At 42.0% G+C, this 14,887-nt stretch overlaps 1 protein-coding gene across 5 annotated transcripts in view; it reads right to left on the bottom strand.

Moving 5' to 3' along the window:
• Positions 1-14,887, bottom strand: part of ADGRA3 (adhesion G protein-coupled receptor A3) — a 134,994-nt gene that overhangs the window by 46,430 nt on the left and 73,677 nt on the right. For 3 of the 5 annotated variants that reach the window (XM_089777837.1, XM_014581111.3, XM_075930638.2), the window contains 3 exons: positions 9,218-9,378; positions 6,960-7,173; positions 33-197 (listed from right to left, as the gene is read on the bottom strand). The exons of 1 other annotated variant lie outside the window; for it this stretch is intronic. In XM_089777837.1, coding sequence (XP_089633963.1) covers positions 33-197; positions 6,960-7,173; positions 9,218-9,378 — 540 coding nt within the window. Of the gene's footprint in view, positions 1-32; positions 198-6,959; positions 7,174-8,194; positions 8,516-9,217; positions 9,379-14,887 lie in introns of those variants that run through there. One more of the 5 variants, XM_075930641.2, reaches the window with a different exon arrangement.

The following is a 14,887-nucleotide window of genomic DNA, read 5'->3' on the forward strand; positions in this document are numbered from 1 at the left end:
CTTCTTCATTAAACAAATTTGCTGCCACCAACCTGAAATCTCCTTTATTGTTGACAACCCTCTCTGGAAGACAATATTGTGCAGAGCTCTCTAATACCACAATGTCTACAGTTCTTGTATTATTCCCACGTCTGGTTTGCACATGACAACCCCAGTTGCCAGTGGATCCAGCTTGAATATTTGAGATTGTTAATGCACTATGAAAACAAAAATATATTATTGAACTTCAACAAAATGTATGAAAAGCATTTAATAAAAGATTAATAGACCACAGAAAAGCAGTTCAGCAACGTGCCTGAACAGCCTTACGAAAGTTGGGGACCAACTACCCACGAGCCCAAGAACTAGTAATTGACAGTGGAAGACATCTAGGTCATGTAGTTCATCACCCTACGAAGGCGGAACTATCTGCTATAGTTACAGATAGGCAAACTGACTTAAGTTTGTTGGAAGTATAAAAAACATTCAAAATGAAAATTTTGGTTTGAGTTGAACTGAGTACAAAAATTGTGAACATAAACAAAAAATTGGTGAGTTGAAAATGCCTGATCTGGGTCCAACAAGTGGAGGAGGAAGGGAGCTGGTGGTTTCACAAAAGATCATTACTTTCCTATAACTATTGTTCTTCAAGATGTGGGTGCAGATGTGTTTTCCACTCTGATATGTGTTCACACAGTGCACCAAAGACAGAGAACTTTGGCCCCCAAAGACAGAGAACTTTGGCCCCCAAAGACAGAGAACTTTGGCCCCCAGCCCCTTGGTTCTTTTGCACAAAATGTCAAAATATATATTCCATCACAGAGGACAGTAGCTGGGTCATGTAATACACCTTTAAAGTTATATGTTGAAGAATAGTTACAATGTAGATAGGTAAGCATCTCTGCTTCTTAGAGGGGTTATAAACATATATTTCAAGTGGCACTCTAGAGCATTTGCTCAAAGTCTACATAAAAATCATTTGCAGGATCTCCTTCTCAAATTCTGCAACTGATCTAGACAGCACAAATTGCACAGTAATGGGTAAATGTGTGTATAGAAGCCCTTCAAGTATCCAAACTGATATATCACTGATGAATGCTATCAACAAGCTTTTGCCCTCATTGAATGAGCTGGTAACATCTGTGGAGACGATCAGAGTTACTCCATATGCCAACAACATAGAATACCAGAACAGGAAGGACCACGAGAGGACATCAACTCCAGACCCTTGCCCTCATGGTGGGACCAAGCACCATCTACATCATCCCTGTTAGATATCTAACCTCCTCTTAAATATCTCCTACTTCCCTGTGTAATCTATTCCAGTTTTTAACCACCCTGACAGTTAGAAAGTTTTTTCTAATGTTCAAGCCCATTGCTTCTTGTCCTATCCTAAGAGATGAAGAATATTTTTCTCTCTCCTCCTTTTAGGTACTTGAAAACTGCTATCATATCCCCTCTCAGTCTTCTCTATTCTAAACTAAACAAGCCCAATTATTTCAGTCTTTCCTCCACAGGCCATGTTTTCTAGACCTTTAATGATTTTTATTGCTCTACTCTGCATCTTTTCAATTTCTCCACATCTTTCTTGAAATGTGTCCTGTTCTGGGCACTACAATACTCCAGGTGAGGCCTAATCAGTGCACAGTAGAGCAGAAGAATTACTTCTCGTGTCTTGCTCACAACTTTCCTGTTAATGCACCCTATTTTTTTTTTTTTTTTGCAAGTGTCACACTATTGGCTCATATTTAGCTTGTGGTCCGCTAGATCCCTTTCTGCAGTATTCCTTCCTAGATAGTCACTTACCATTCTATATGTGTGAAACTAACCATTCCTTCCTAAGCGGAGTACTTTGTGTTTGTCCTTATTAAACGTCATCCTGTTTACCTCAGACCATTTCTCCAATTTGTCCAGATCATTTTGAATTATGACCCTATCCTCCAAGCACTTGCAACTCCTCCCAGGTTGGTATCATCTGCAAACTTAATAAATGTACTCTCTATGCCAATATCTAAATCACTGAGGAAGATTTGAACAGAATCCGTCCCAAAACTGATCCCTGCAGATTTCCACTTGTTATACCCTACCAGCATGTCTGAACCATTAGTAACTACTCTCCGAGAACGTTTATCCAGTCAGTTATGCACCCATCCTATAGTAGCCCCATCTAGGTTGTATTTCTTTAGTTTATTGATAAAGGTCGTGCGAGACCATATCAAATGCTTTACTAATGTCTAGATATACCACATCCACCACTTCCCCGATATCCATAAGACTTGCTATCCTATCAAATAAAGCTATTAAATTGATTTGACATGTTTTATTCTTTACAAATCCATGCTGTATCATCCTATTATCTTACAGATGAATTCCTTAATTATTTGCTCCACAATCTTTCCTGACACAGAAGTTAAGCTGATTGGTCTGTAGTTTCCTGGGTTGTTCTTATTTCCCTTTTTAATAGACAGGAACTATATTTGCCCTTTTCCAGTCTTCTGGAATCTCTCCCAACTTCCATGATTTTTCAAAGATGATATAACATGGGAAGTTTACTGGGAGTCCTTCGGACATCTTTTTCCCACTTGGTTATCATGTTAACATGATAACAGTTACCATGTTGTCCAGTTCTGTGAGAACACTTAATCTAGGTTTCTGGGGTGTGCTATAGACCTAATTTGGATATGGATAGAGACCTCTTTAATGTTTTTAATGAAGTAAATACTAATGGAAACTGCACAATCATGGGAGACTTCAACTCTCCAGATATAGACTGGAGAATAAGTGCTACTAATAATAATAGGGCTCAGATTTTCTTAGATGCGATAGCTGATGAATTCCTTCCATCAAGTAGTAGTTGAATCAACAAGGGGGGATGCCATTTTAGATTTGGTTTTGGTGAGTAGTGAGGACCTCATAGATGAAATGGTTGTAGGGGACAACTTTGGCTCGAGTGATAATGAGCTAATTCAGTTCAAACTAAATGGAAGGATAAACAAAAATAAATCTGAGACTAGGGTTTTTGATTTCAAAAAGGATAACTTTAATAAATTAAGGAAATTAGCTAGGGAAGTGGATTGGACTAAAGAATTTATGGATCTAAAGGTGGAGGAGGCTTGGGATTATTTTAAGTTACACTTGCAGAAGCTATCAGAAGCCTGTATCCCAAGAAAGGGGAAAAAATTTATAGGCAGGTGTTTTAGACCAAGCATCTCAGAGAGGTGCTTAAGAAAAAGCAGAAAGCGTATAAGGAGTGGAAGATGGGAAGGACCAGCAAAGAAAGCTACCTTATTGAGATTAGAGCATGTAGTGACAAAGTGAGAAAGGTTAAGTCATGTACAACTGGACTTTGCAAAGGGAATTAAAACCAATAGTAAAAGGTTTTATAGCCATATAAATAGGAAAAAAAAAAAAAGAAGTGGGACCGCTAATCACTGAGCATGGAGTGGAGCTTAAGGATAATCTAGGCACGGCCCAATATCTAAATAAATACTTTGCTTCAGTCTTTAATGAGGCTAGTGAAGAGCTTAGGGATAATGGCAACATAACAAATGGGAATAAGGATATGGAGGTAGATATTACCATATCCGAGGTAAAAGCCAAACTCGAACAGCTTAATGGGAGTAAATCGGGGGTCCAAATAATCTTTATCCAAGAATATTAAAAAAACTGGCACATGAAATTGCAAGTCCATTAGCAACATTTTTTAATAAATCTCTAAACTCAGGGGTTGTACCTTTTGACTGGAGAATTGCTAATATAGTTCCCGATTTTTAAGAAAGGGAAAAAAAGTGACCCAGGTAACTACAGGCCTGTTAGTTTAACATCTGTAGTATACAAGGTCCAGGAAAAAATTTTGAAGGCTAAAGTAGTTAGGGACATTGAGGTTAATGGCAATTGGGACAAATTACAAAATGGTTTTACAAAAAGTAGATCATGCCAAATCAACCTGATACTGTATCCTTCTTTGAGAAAATAACAGATTTGTTAGATAAAGGAAATGCAGTGGATCTAATCTACATCAATTTCAGTAAGGTATTTGATACAGTACCACATGGAGAATTATTGGTTAAATTGGAAAAGATGGGGATCAATACGAAAATTGAGAGGTGCATAAGGTGGATAAGCAACTGGTTAAAGGGGAGACTACAGTGGGTCATACTGAAAGAAACTCTCAGGTTGCAGGGAGGTTACTAGCGGAGTTCCTCAGGGATCAGTTTTGGGACCAATCTTATTTAATCTTTTTATTACTGATCTCAGCACCAAAAGTGGGTGTGTGCTAAAAAAGTTTGCAGATGACACAAAGTTGGGAGGTATTGCCAATTCAGAAAAGGATTGGGATATCATGCAGGAAGATCTAGATGATCTTGTAAATTGGAGTGATAGCAATAGGATGAAATTTAATAGTGAGAAGTGTAAGGTTATGCACTTAGGGATTAATAACAGAAATTTTAGTTATAAGGTGGGGACATATCAGTTGGAAGTAACGGAAGAAGAGAAGGACCTTGGAGTCCTGGTTGATCACAGGATGATTATGAACCGCCACTGTGACATGGCTGTGAAAAAGGCTAATATGGTCTTGGGATGCATTAGGCGAGTTATTTCCAGTAGAAATAAGGAGGTTTTAGTGCCGTTATACAAGGCATTGGTAAGACCTCATTTGGAATACTGTGTGCAGTTCTGGTCTCCCATGTTAAAGAAGGATGAATTCAAACTGGAACAGGTACAAAGAAGGGCCACTAGGATGATCCGAGGAATGGAAAACTTGCCTTATGAAAGGAGACTCAAGGAGCTTGGCTTGTTTACATTAACCAAAAGAAGGCTGAGGGGGGACATGATTGCTCTCTTTAAATATATTAGAGGAATAAATACCAGGGAGGGAGATGAATTATTTAAATTTAATACCAATGTGGACACAAGAACAAATGGATATAAACTGGCTATTAGGAAGTTTCAACTCAAAATTAGACAAAGGTTTCTAACCATTAGAGGAGTGAAGCTCTGGAACAGCCTCCCAAGGGAAGTAGTAGGGACAAAAGACCTATCTGGCTTCAAGATTAAGCTAGATGGGTTTATGAAGGGAATGGTTTGATGGGATAACATGATCTTGGCAACTACTTGACCTTTCACTATCAGTGGTAAATAGGCCAATGGTGGGACGGTAGGAGTTGCTATAGACAACTTTTTCCTGGATGTCTGGCTGGTGAGTCTTTCCCACATGCTCAGGCTTCAGCTGATTGCCATATTTGGGGTCGGGAAGGAATTTTCCTCCAGGGTAGATTGGCACAGGCCCTGGAGGTTTTTTGTCTTCTTCTGGCATGGGGCACAGATCACTTGCTGGAGGATTCTCTGCATCTTGAGGTCCTTAAACCATTTGAGGACTTCAATATCTGAGATATAGGTGAGAGAATTATTCTAGGAGAGGGTGGGTGAGATTCTGTGGCCTGCATTGTGCAGGGGGTCAGACTAGATGATCATAATGGTCCCTTCTGATCTTAAAGTCTATGAGATAGCACCAGTCATTCAGCAGAAGATAATGGCATAGAAGGCATGTCAACTGATGATCCCCGATCTATAATGGAAACAGGAACTTAATATTGGACTTAATGGATGCCCTTAGACCAGAAATAGAGTTGACAATTACAAAGTCTAACTGATCTCAGTCCAGTACCAAAGAGCAGTCAACTGGGCCACCTCCATTACGTATACTTAAGAATTCATGATGCTTGTGGAAGAACTCCTCTTAGATGTCAAAGAATCTCTCAAGCCTGAAACAATTCCCATTGGTCTTATGGGACCTCTTATTTGGGGGGCCAAGAAAGGAGAATTCCTCTTAGGGTGAAGCACTGGATTTTGAGCCAGAAGCTGTATTTTGAGTTGGCTCCAAAAGAAAACACTGAGCTGGACAATCTGAAGACATCCCTGGTGCCAAAGTGGGCCCTGTGGTCTGCTCTTAGAGGTGTTGTTTCTGATGCAAATCTCTCACCAGCTGCATTTTCTTAAAGGAGCATACAGAGCACCTTTCTTTAATGGCCCTTTCTCCCAAGCACAATGAACACCAGGGGGGAGCAGAGAGACAGGAAGGGAAAAGGGACAGGAAGGTCACTATGGAGACAGCTATCCCAAACAATGAAGGCATCAACCAGGCACTTAACTATCCCACGTATAGCCTATCCTAAACCTATGGGTACTACTAAGCTACAATACCACTGAACTATATGCAATAAATGCAAGATAAACCACCACACAGAATTCTCTGATTCTATCAGTGGGTGGTGTGTAGGAGCTAAGGAGGATTGGGGCAGCAGTGCCCTAAGTAGCCAGGAGAACTGGAGGCACAGAGCACAAGCACTACTTTTACAGATATGTCTAGGCAGAACAATCTGACTGGACTGTCCTGGGTAGGTGCATATCTGAGTGGAAAACATATCTGCAACCACTCAAAGAAAAAACATTTAGCCCAGTGGTTAGGGCACTCACTTGAGATGTGGGAGACCCAGTTTCAAATCTCATTCTCCTCCAACCCCAATGTGAAGAAGGGATGTGAATTTAAATTTCCCTTATTACAGAAGAGAGTGCCAAAGTCATTGGCATATGAGATATTCTGATTTGGGTCTTGATCTCTCCTGTTGAAGCTGTTCCAATTTGTATAAATACCTAAATGGTCATTGGAGCAGGGACTTAAACTTGAGTGATCTAACCAGCAGGTTATACAGGGTCAGTTCACATTTGCTCTGGCCCAATGACTGTTCACTATAAAAATGACTATGAATTACCACTAAGTAATACTGTCTGACAGGGAACTTTTATTTTTAAACATCCACTGTTGTTAAGTTTATATATTTACCTCAATTAGAAATGAGAAAAGGTTCTTATTTGCCACCAATTACTTAAATGTAAGGCAACATGAAGCAGGATGTGTGTGTGTTTGGGTGGAGGAAGGGGAGGTGAACTCTACAAAGATTTTTTCACAAGGAATTTACCTCGCAATCAATGAGCAATTATGAATTATGTTCTTTTCAACAAAAATACCCTGTGATTCATCAGTTTCAACAATCTTCCCATCCTGATACCACAACACTTGCATGTCTTGATCAATATATGAAACCATGCACTGGAAGGGCAGACTGTCTCCTTCAAAGACAACCTGACGATGAGATGGGGTCATGTAGAAAGATGGTAATTCAAGAGGAGGTTCTAAAATCCAAGAGACCAAGAAGAAAAATCAGTAAAACTTCAAATTTAAAAATGTTAGATACTGTATTTTATAGACCCACTTTGCCAAAAAAATACCCTCCATTTTAATATTTACCAAAATAAGAAATATTTTTCCCATTGGGATCTACTTGGATATACTCAGATCTCTTTTTTTGAAACCCAGTGAAGACAAAGAGTTGGGAAGGATGTAAACTGTATTTTATAACAGCTCATGTCTAAAATTGAATAATTATATTTTTTAAAAAAACTGTATTCTGTTAGTTTATGAGTTCAGAAGCTGTTTGCCAGCCTAGTTTCAAAAAGAGAGAAATACAAATAAAACAACCCTGTGCATTTATATATTTCTTTTACAATACTGAGCAACCTTCATAATTACAAATGATAAATGTTAATATATTTAAGATTTGCAAATAGGTAAACTCAGGCAACTTTCTCAAGATACCAGAGTGAATTAGTACAATAGCTTCAAAACAGAAACCCACAGGCCATCGTGCCTACTCTCAGGCTGTATGAATTTTATAATCACAAATTGATATAAAAGCACTATACTTGCTTTATACTGAGAGCTTAAAATTCTTAATAACTCCCAGTTTTAACAACAATAGAAAGAAGTAATCCTCATAGTTTGACATTTAAAAGCCGTTCTCAACATATTCAGAGAAGTTAGTCCTGAATTAGGGTAGTGAACTGTCCAAAAGCAAGTAGGATTTAACTCTATCTTAAAACTTAAAAAAATAGAGCATAAAGAATGTATCTGATATAGCCCACTCAAGTCTCAGACAGTGGAGCTATCTAAACTAGGAAAATAGGTAGTGTTGGAAAACATGCTACCTAATGTATCTTTAAAATTTTATTTTACACCTAGTATAGAAACCATCCAACACCTTTTAAGTGTCTTAATCGGCCATGATGAATATCAGCCTAGGTCTACACTAGGGGAGAAAGTCAACTAAAATACACAATTCCAGCTACATGAATAGCATGGATGGAGTTGATGTACCTTAGGTCTAATTTCCAGTATTCCACACTGTGGAAGGTACACTGAAGAAACTCTTCCATCGACTTCTCTTACTCCTTGCAATCCAATGGAGTATCAGAGTTGACGGGGGCACCAGCAACATTTAATTCAGTGGGTCCTTTCTTGACCCGCTAAATTGAACCCCAGGATATCGATTTCCTCAGCATCAATCTCATGGTAAGTGGAGACGAAGCTTCAGCTGGATAGTCCCCACTCAATTCAGTTTTGAGGGTGCCTGCATAGCTATGTTAGGAAAATGCGAAGGTATTTTCTGGACCTGATGGGATATACTTTTAGGAGTTTCAGTGACCCATCCACTTGACTCTTCCTCTTTAAGAATCATCTGGGGTAAGACATACGAATACTAATACACTCGATATTCTTTAAAAAAAATGCTAAAGGAAGTTTCTCCTGAGTTTCCTTCTCTGTGCATCTAGGTCTGAATCAGACAACTAGCCCAGGAAAGCAGCAGGTTCTTTCAGATTTTCTTCTCTCAGATTTTACTGTTTCATATAAGGTCACCTCAGATTTCTTATTTGGCCCTTCTACGGATTGACTGGTCTCAAAGAAAGACAAGGAGGGAGATGAGTAGGACAAGCTCTTTTCTCCTTTTAACTATCAGGGCCTTAGAGCTGGGGGTTTTGCATACCTCAGATATAAGCAATCTGACAGAAAAATCTGAGAAATTGAGGACATACCCATCAGTTCTCTTATTTTTCATGTAAATAGTTACATTTAGCGGCTTATCCTGTTTTAGAGGATTGCCCTTCTAAGACTGAAAACACGAAGATCAGAGTCTTACCCAACAACTATCTCTATGCTTCCAGAAACAGCAAGGCAATCTGAAGACTACTGTCAATCTGTGGACCAGCTTAATAGAAGGAATCTCTATGAATACTACTTAGAAGTGCCAAATTGAAGGAAAGCAGAAAAAATAAAAGATTAGATACTCTCACTAACTAAACCCAAAATACATTATTAGCATAATTTATCTAGAATTCTTACCACATGTTAGAAGCTCCTGTTTAACGGATGTTACTAGTTGTGACTGCAATGACTTGGGGTAGGCACATTTAGTTTCACGTACTGTTATATTTCTTTCCTTTAACCACTGAGGCATCCACAAAATGTTACAGTCACATAGAAGATAATCAGTCTGAAATTCTCTGTAACACACAAGAGAGAGATAATCACAAGAATATATTTAATATTCAGTTTTTCGTTTTCCCTCATTTTAGTTTTAGAATGCCTATCACAACTTACTACTAATTTTGCATTCTGTCATATTACAGCCTTTTTTAGGGAAGCTCTGTTTTTAGTCTGTGAGGACATGGAAAAGGGAAGATGCCCAAAGACTATGGAGACTGGTACCTGTATGCCCTTCCTAATTTCCATTTCTTGTCTACGTAAATGAATGCTCAATCAGATTCTGAAGGTGAATGGAAGAATTCTTGCTGGGATCCTCTAGCTGATAGGCAGCAGTCTTGATTCTTTGGAGCTCTTATGCCCAGAATTTAATTATTTTCCCTGCATCTCCTAAGAGGGAAGCATTATCTGAGTCTATACAGAGGTGGTCAACCCTGAAGAAAAATTACAATGCCAGATATGGGTCATCTGGTAAATACCAGGATTTGGCTGTCTTCTGACCATAGAGCTCTGAGGCTAGTAGTAATTCAAAACCTGCCAGATAAATCATATTCCTGCACTTAAAAGGCAAGGATTACCCTGGCATTGAATTCACAGTAGCCTGTTGAGGAAATCTCTAAAGAGAAAGGAAGAGGGAGTTCTATTATCAACTGCTGTGGCAATTGGGACTGAGTGCTTGACCCTTTGTTCCCTCAATTGCTCTCTTGATTGCATCTGGTCAGCATTCCTCTGTGTGACTCATGAGGGGGCAGGCCTGGCCTAGGAAAGCAGGCTTTAAAAACCAGAGGCAGAGCGACTAGGGAGCGAAAGCGGACAGGGGGCTGCAAGCAGGGGAGTTTGACAGAGGGAGGCCTACTACAGTCAGGAAGACCTGCAGCACTTGTGCCAGCACTGCTTCTGTCTCCTCCACCTGCACCTGTAGCCGAACAGAGCGCCTGAGCATGGATGCCTCTACCCAGATCCTGGTGTGGTTTTGCAGGGTCTGCAGCTTGCAAATCCCACTTACTGATCATCCTATGCGAAAGGTGCCTGCTGGTGGAATCTCTCAGGCAGCAGGTGGGAGAGCTACAGGAGGAGGTGGCTAGGCTGAGGAACACCCGAATCCACGCACAATTCCTGGACCATGTTCATGAGGAGACAGCTGAGGTAGCTGTCCCATTACACAGGACTGCAGGCACACCGCTGGTGGAGGAGACAGCTCAGGGTGGACACGGGCAGCTGGTTACTTCTGGCAGCAGGCACTGCTCCACCCCTGCTCTGAACCCTCCCACCGCGGTACTAGGAAACCGTTATGCTCTTCTTTATACAGGAGTTAAGGAATCACACCCTACAACGGAGAAGGAGAAGCCTCGTACCCCCAAGGCTGGGAGATCTGCTGCCACCACTGTGAATAGGAAACGTAGGGTAGTGGTAGTCGGAAACTCTCTTCTGACAGGGACGGAGGCACCCATCTGTTGCCCTGACATTTCATCTCAGGAGGTATGCTGTCTGCCGGGGGCCCATATCCGAGATGTTACGGAGGCATTGTCGAGGATTATTCAGCCCTCTACTACTCTATGCTACTCATCCATGTGGGCACAAATGATACTGCGAGGTGTGACACTGAGCAGATCAAGAGTGACTATAGGACTCTGGGAGTACGGGTAAAGGAGTTTGGAGCGCAGGTGGTATTCTCTTCAATCCTTCCTCTCGAAGGTAGGGGCCCGGGCAGAGACAGCTTCATCCTGGAGGTGAATGCCTGGCTGCAAGGATGGTGTCGCCAGGAGAGCTTTGGCTTCCTCGACCACAGGATACTATTCAGGAAGGACTGCTGGGCACCTTTCGAGGAGGGGGAAGACCCTCCTTGGACACAAAGTGGCTAACCTAGTGAGGAGGGCTTTAAACGAGGTTTAAAGGGGGATAGGTAAGCAAAGCCCTCAGGTAAGTGGAGAACATGGAGACCTGGGAGATGGGTCGGAAATGGGAAGGAGCATGGGCTATAATGGCAGAGAGAAAGGAGGGTCAGGGAAAAACTGGGAAGCAAAGTCAAATCAGTATCTTAGATGCTAATATGCAAATGTGAGAAGTATGGGTAATAAGCAGGAAGAACTGGAAGTGCTAATAAATAAGTACAATTATGACATTGTTGGCATCACAGAAACTTGGTGGGATAATACAGATGATTGGAATGTTTGTATGGAAGGGTACAGCTTGCTCAGGAAGGATAGACAGGGGAAAAAAAAGAGGTGTTGCCTTATACATTAAAAATGAACACACTTGGAGTGAGGTGAAGATGGACATAGTAGACGGAAGTGTTGAGAGTTTCTGGGTTAGGCTAAAAGGGGTTAAAAACAAGGGTGATGTCATACTAGGAGTCTACTACAGGCCACCTACCCAGGTGGAAGAAGTGGATGAGGCTTTTTTTAAACAACTAACTATATCATCCAAAGCCCAAGATTCGGTGGTGATGGAGGACTTCAACTATCCAGATATATGTTGGGAAAATAACACAGTGGGGCACAGACTATGCAATAAGATCTTGGACTGCATTGGAGACAACTTTTTATTTCAGAAGGCTGAAAAAGCTACCGGGGGGGAAGCTGTTCTAGATTTGATCCTAACAAATAGGGAGGAACTGGTTGAGAATTTGAAAGTGGAAGGCAGCTTGGGTGAAAGTGATCATGAAATCATAGAGTTCACAATTCTAAGGAAGGCTAGAAGGGAGAACAGCATAATAGAGACAATGGATTTCAGGAAGGCGGATTTTGGTAAGCTCAGAGAGCTAATAAGTAAGGTCCCATGGGAATCAAGACTGAGGGGAAAAACAACTGAGGAGAGTTGGCAGTTTTTCAAAGGGACATTGTTAAGGGCCCAAAAACAAGCTATTCCGCTGTGTCGGAAAGATAGAAAATATGGCAAAAGACCGCTTTGGCTTACCCATGAGATTTTGCATGCTCTAAAAATAAAAAAGGAGTCATATAAAAAATGGAAAGTAGGACAAATTACAAAGGATGAACACAGGCAAACAACACAGGAATGCAGGGGCAAGATTAGAAAGGCAGAGGCACAAAATGAGCTCAAACTAGCTATTGGAATAAAGGGAAACGAGAAGACTTTTAATAAATACATTAGAAGCAAGAGGAAGACCAAGGACAGGGTAGGCCCACTGGTCAGTGAGGAGGGAGAAACAGTAACAGGAAACTTGGAAATGGCAGAGATGCTTAATGACTTTGTTTCGATCTTCACCGAGAAGTCTGAAGGAATGACTAACATAGTGAATGCTAGTGGGAAGGGGTAGGTTTGGAAGATAAAATAAAAAAAGAACAAGTTAAAAACCACATAGGAAAGTTAGATGCCTGCAAGTCACCAGGGCCTGATGAAATGCATCCTAGAATACTCAAGGAGCTGATAGAGGAGGTATCTGAGCCTCTAGCTATCATCTTTGGAAAAGCATGGAAGACAAGAGACATTCCAGAAGACTGGAAAAGGGCAAATATAGTGCCCATTTATAAAAAGGGAAATAAGAAACTACAGACCAGTTAGTTTAACTTCTGTGCCAGGGAAGATAATGGAGCAAGTAATTAAGCAAATCATCTGTCAACACTTGGAAAGTGGCAAGGTGATAGAGAACAGCCAGCACGGATTTGTAAAGAACAAATCATGTCAAACCAATCTGATAGCTTTCTTTGATAGGATAACGAGTCTTGTGGATAAGGGAGAAAAAGAAGTTACTCACCCTGTGCAGTAATGATTGTTCTTCGAGATGCGTGTCCCGTGGGTGCTCCACTGTAGGTGTCGGCTTGTCCCAGCGCCGCAGATCGGAGATCTTTTCTAGCCGTAGTCTGCCGGACCACGCATGCGCGAAGTACGGCTCGTGGCTTTTCGCGCTGTTTGAGCGCCGTTGGTCCGGCTCCCGCCAGTTCCTCCTGCCTCTTGCTCTGAAAGACAAAATAATAGACTCCAAAGAGGGGAGGAGGGCGGGTCGTGGAGCACCCATGGGACACGCATCTCGAAGAACAATCGTTACTGCACAGGGTGAGTAACTTCTTTTTCTTCTTCGAGCAGTGTCCCGTGGGTGCTCCACTGTAGGTACAGTAGCTCGCGAATGGAGGAGGGTTGGGAGCTAGCTTGCCGTAGCTGAGGATAACACCGCTGTCACCACTGTGGAATCAGGTATTAACAGGTTCGGGATGGCGTAATGATTGGCGAAGGTTAGGTCGGAAGGCTGCGTAGCAGCTCTGCAGGTATCTATCAAGGGGACTCCCTTGAGGAATGCAGTGGACGTAGCGACCGCCTGAGTCAAGTGGGCCCTCAGGGTTGAGGGCAGTGGTTTCTTACGTAGTTCATAACAGGACCTTATGCACTGTACGATAGTAGAGGAGATGCGTTGAGCGGACAATGGGCGACCTTTAGAACGGTCCGTCATTGATATTAATAACGAGTCCGTCACTCGAAAGGGTCTGGTCCTCTTGATATAAAAGGCGAGGGCCCGTCTGACGTCCAAAGTGTGCAAGCGTGCGTGTTCTGGTGACGCATGTGGTTTGGGATGGAATCTAGGGAGGATTATAGGCTCGTTGATGTGAAATCGAGAGATCACTTTGGGGCGAAAACGTGGTTGCGTTCGGAGCATTACTCCTTGGTGCGTAAAAATTGTATAAGGAGGGGAAGCTGATAGTGCAGTTAGCTCACTCACTCTCCTCGCGGAAGTAATAGCCAATAAGAAAATGACCTTCATGGACAGGTCATATAAAGTGCAGGTCGCTAGCGGTTCGAAGGGTCTGGCCGTTAGGGAATTGAGAACCATTTTGAGGTCCCAAGGATCCGCTGGTTGAGTATAGTGCGGGTACAGGTTGGACATTCCCTTCAAGAACCTTTTAGTTGTTGGATGGGAAATACTGAACATCCGTCGATCGGCTGGTGAAAGGCTGCAATTGCAGCGACATGAACTCTGATGGAAGCGCAGGTGAGGCCTAAATTCTTGAGGTGTACCAGGTAGTCTAGGATACACTGCAGAGGTGAGGAGACCGGGTTCAGATCCTTTTGGGAACACCACGATGAGAAGCATGACCATTTGGAAAGGTAAGTAGTCCGCGTAGATAATTTTCTATTGTTTAATAAAATGTGTTTGACAGATTGTGAGCATAACACTTCTGACTGTTGGAACCAACTAGGTACCAAGCCGTGAGCGCGAGATGGTTCACCTGTGGATGGAGAAGGAAGCGATGATTCTGGGATAGGAGATGGTGTCGAGCTGGCAGAGGAAACGGAGGATGCATCAACATGCGATGTAGGTATGGACACCATGTTTGCCTGGGCCAGGCTGGGGCTATTAGGATTACTGTGGCCCTTTCTCGAATAATTTTCTCCACTACCCTTGGAATTAGGGGTGTGGGTGGGAATGCATAAAGTAGGTGACGCCCCCAGTTGTATAGGAAAGCATCGCCTTTCGAATTTCGTCCAATCCCTGCTCTCGAGCAATACCGAGGACATTTCGCATTGTGAGAAGTGGCAAAGAGGTCCACTAGCGGGAAACCCCATCGTTGAAATATT

This window comes from Pelodiscus sinensis, chromosome 4, assembly GCF_052426305.1.
Source record: "Pelodiscus sinensis isolate ZL-2025 chromosome 4, ASM5242630v1, whole genome shotgun sequence".
NCBI classification, from domain to species: domain Eukaryota; kingdom Metazoa; phylum Chordata; order Testudines; family Trionychidae; genus Pelodiscus; species Pelodiscus sinensis.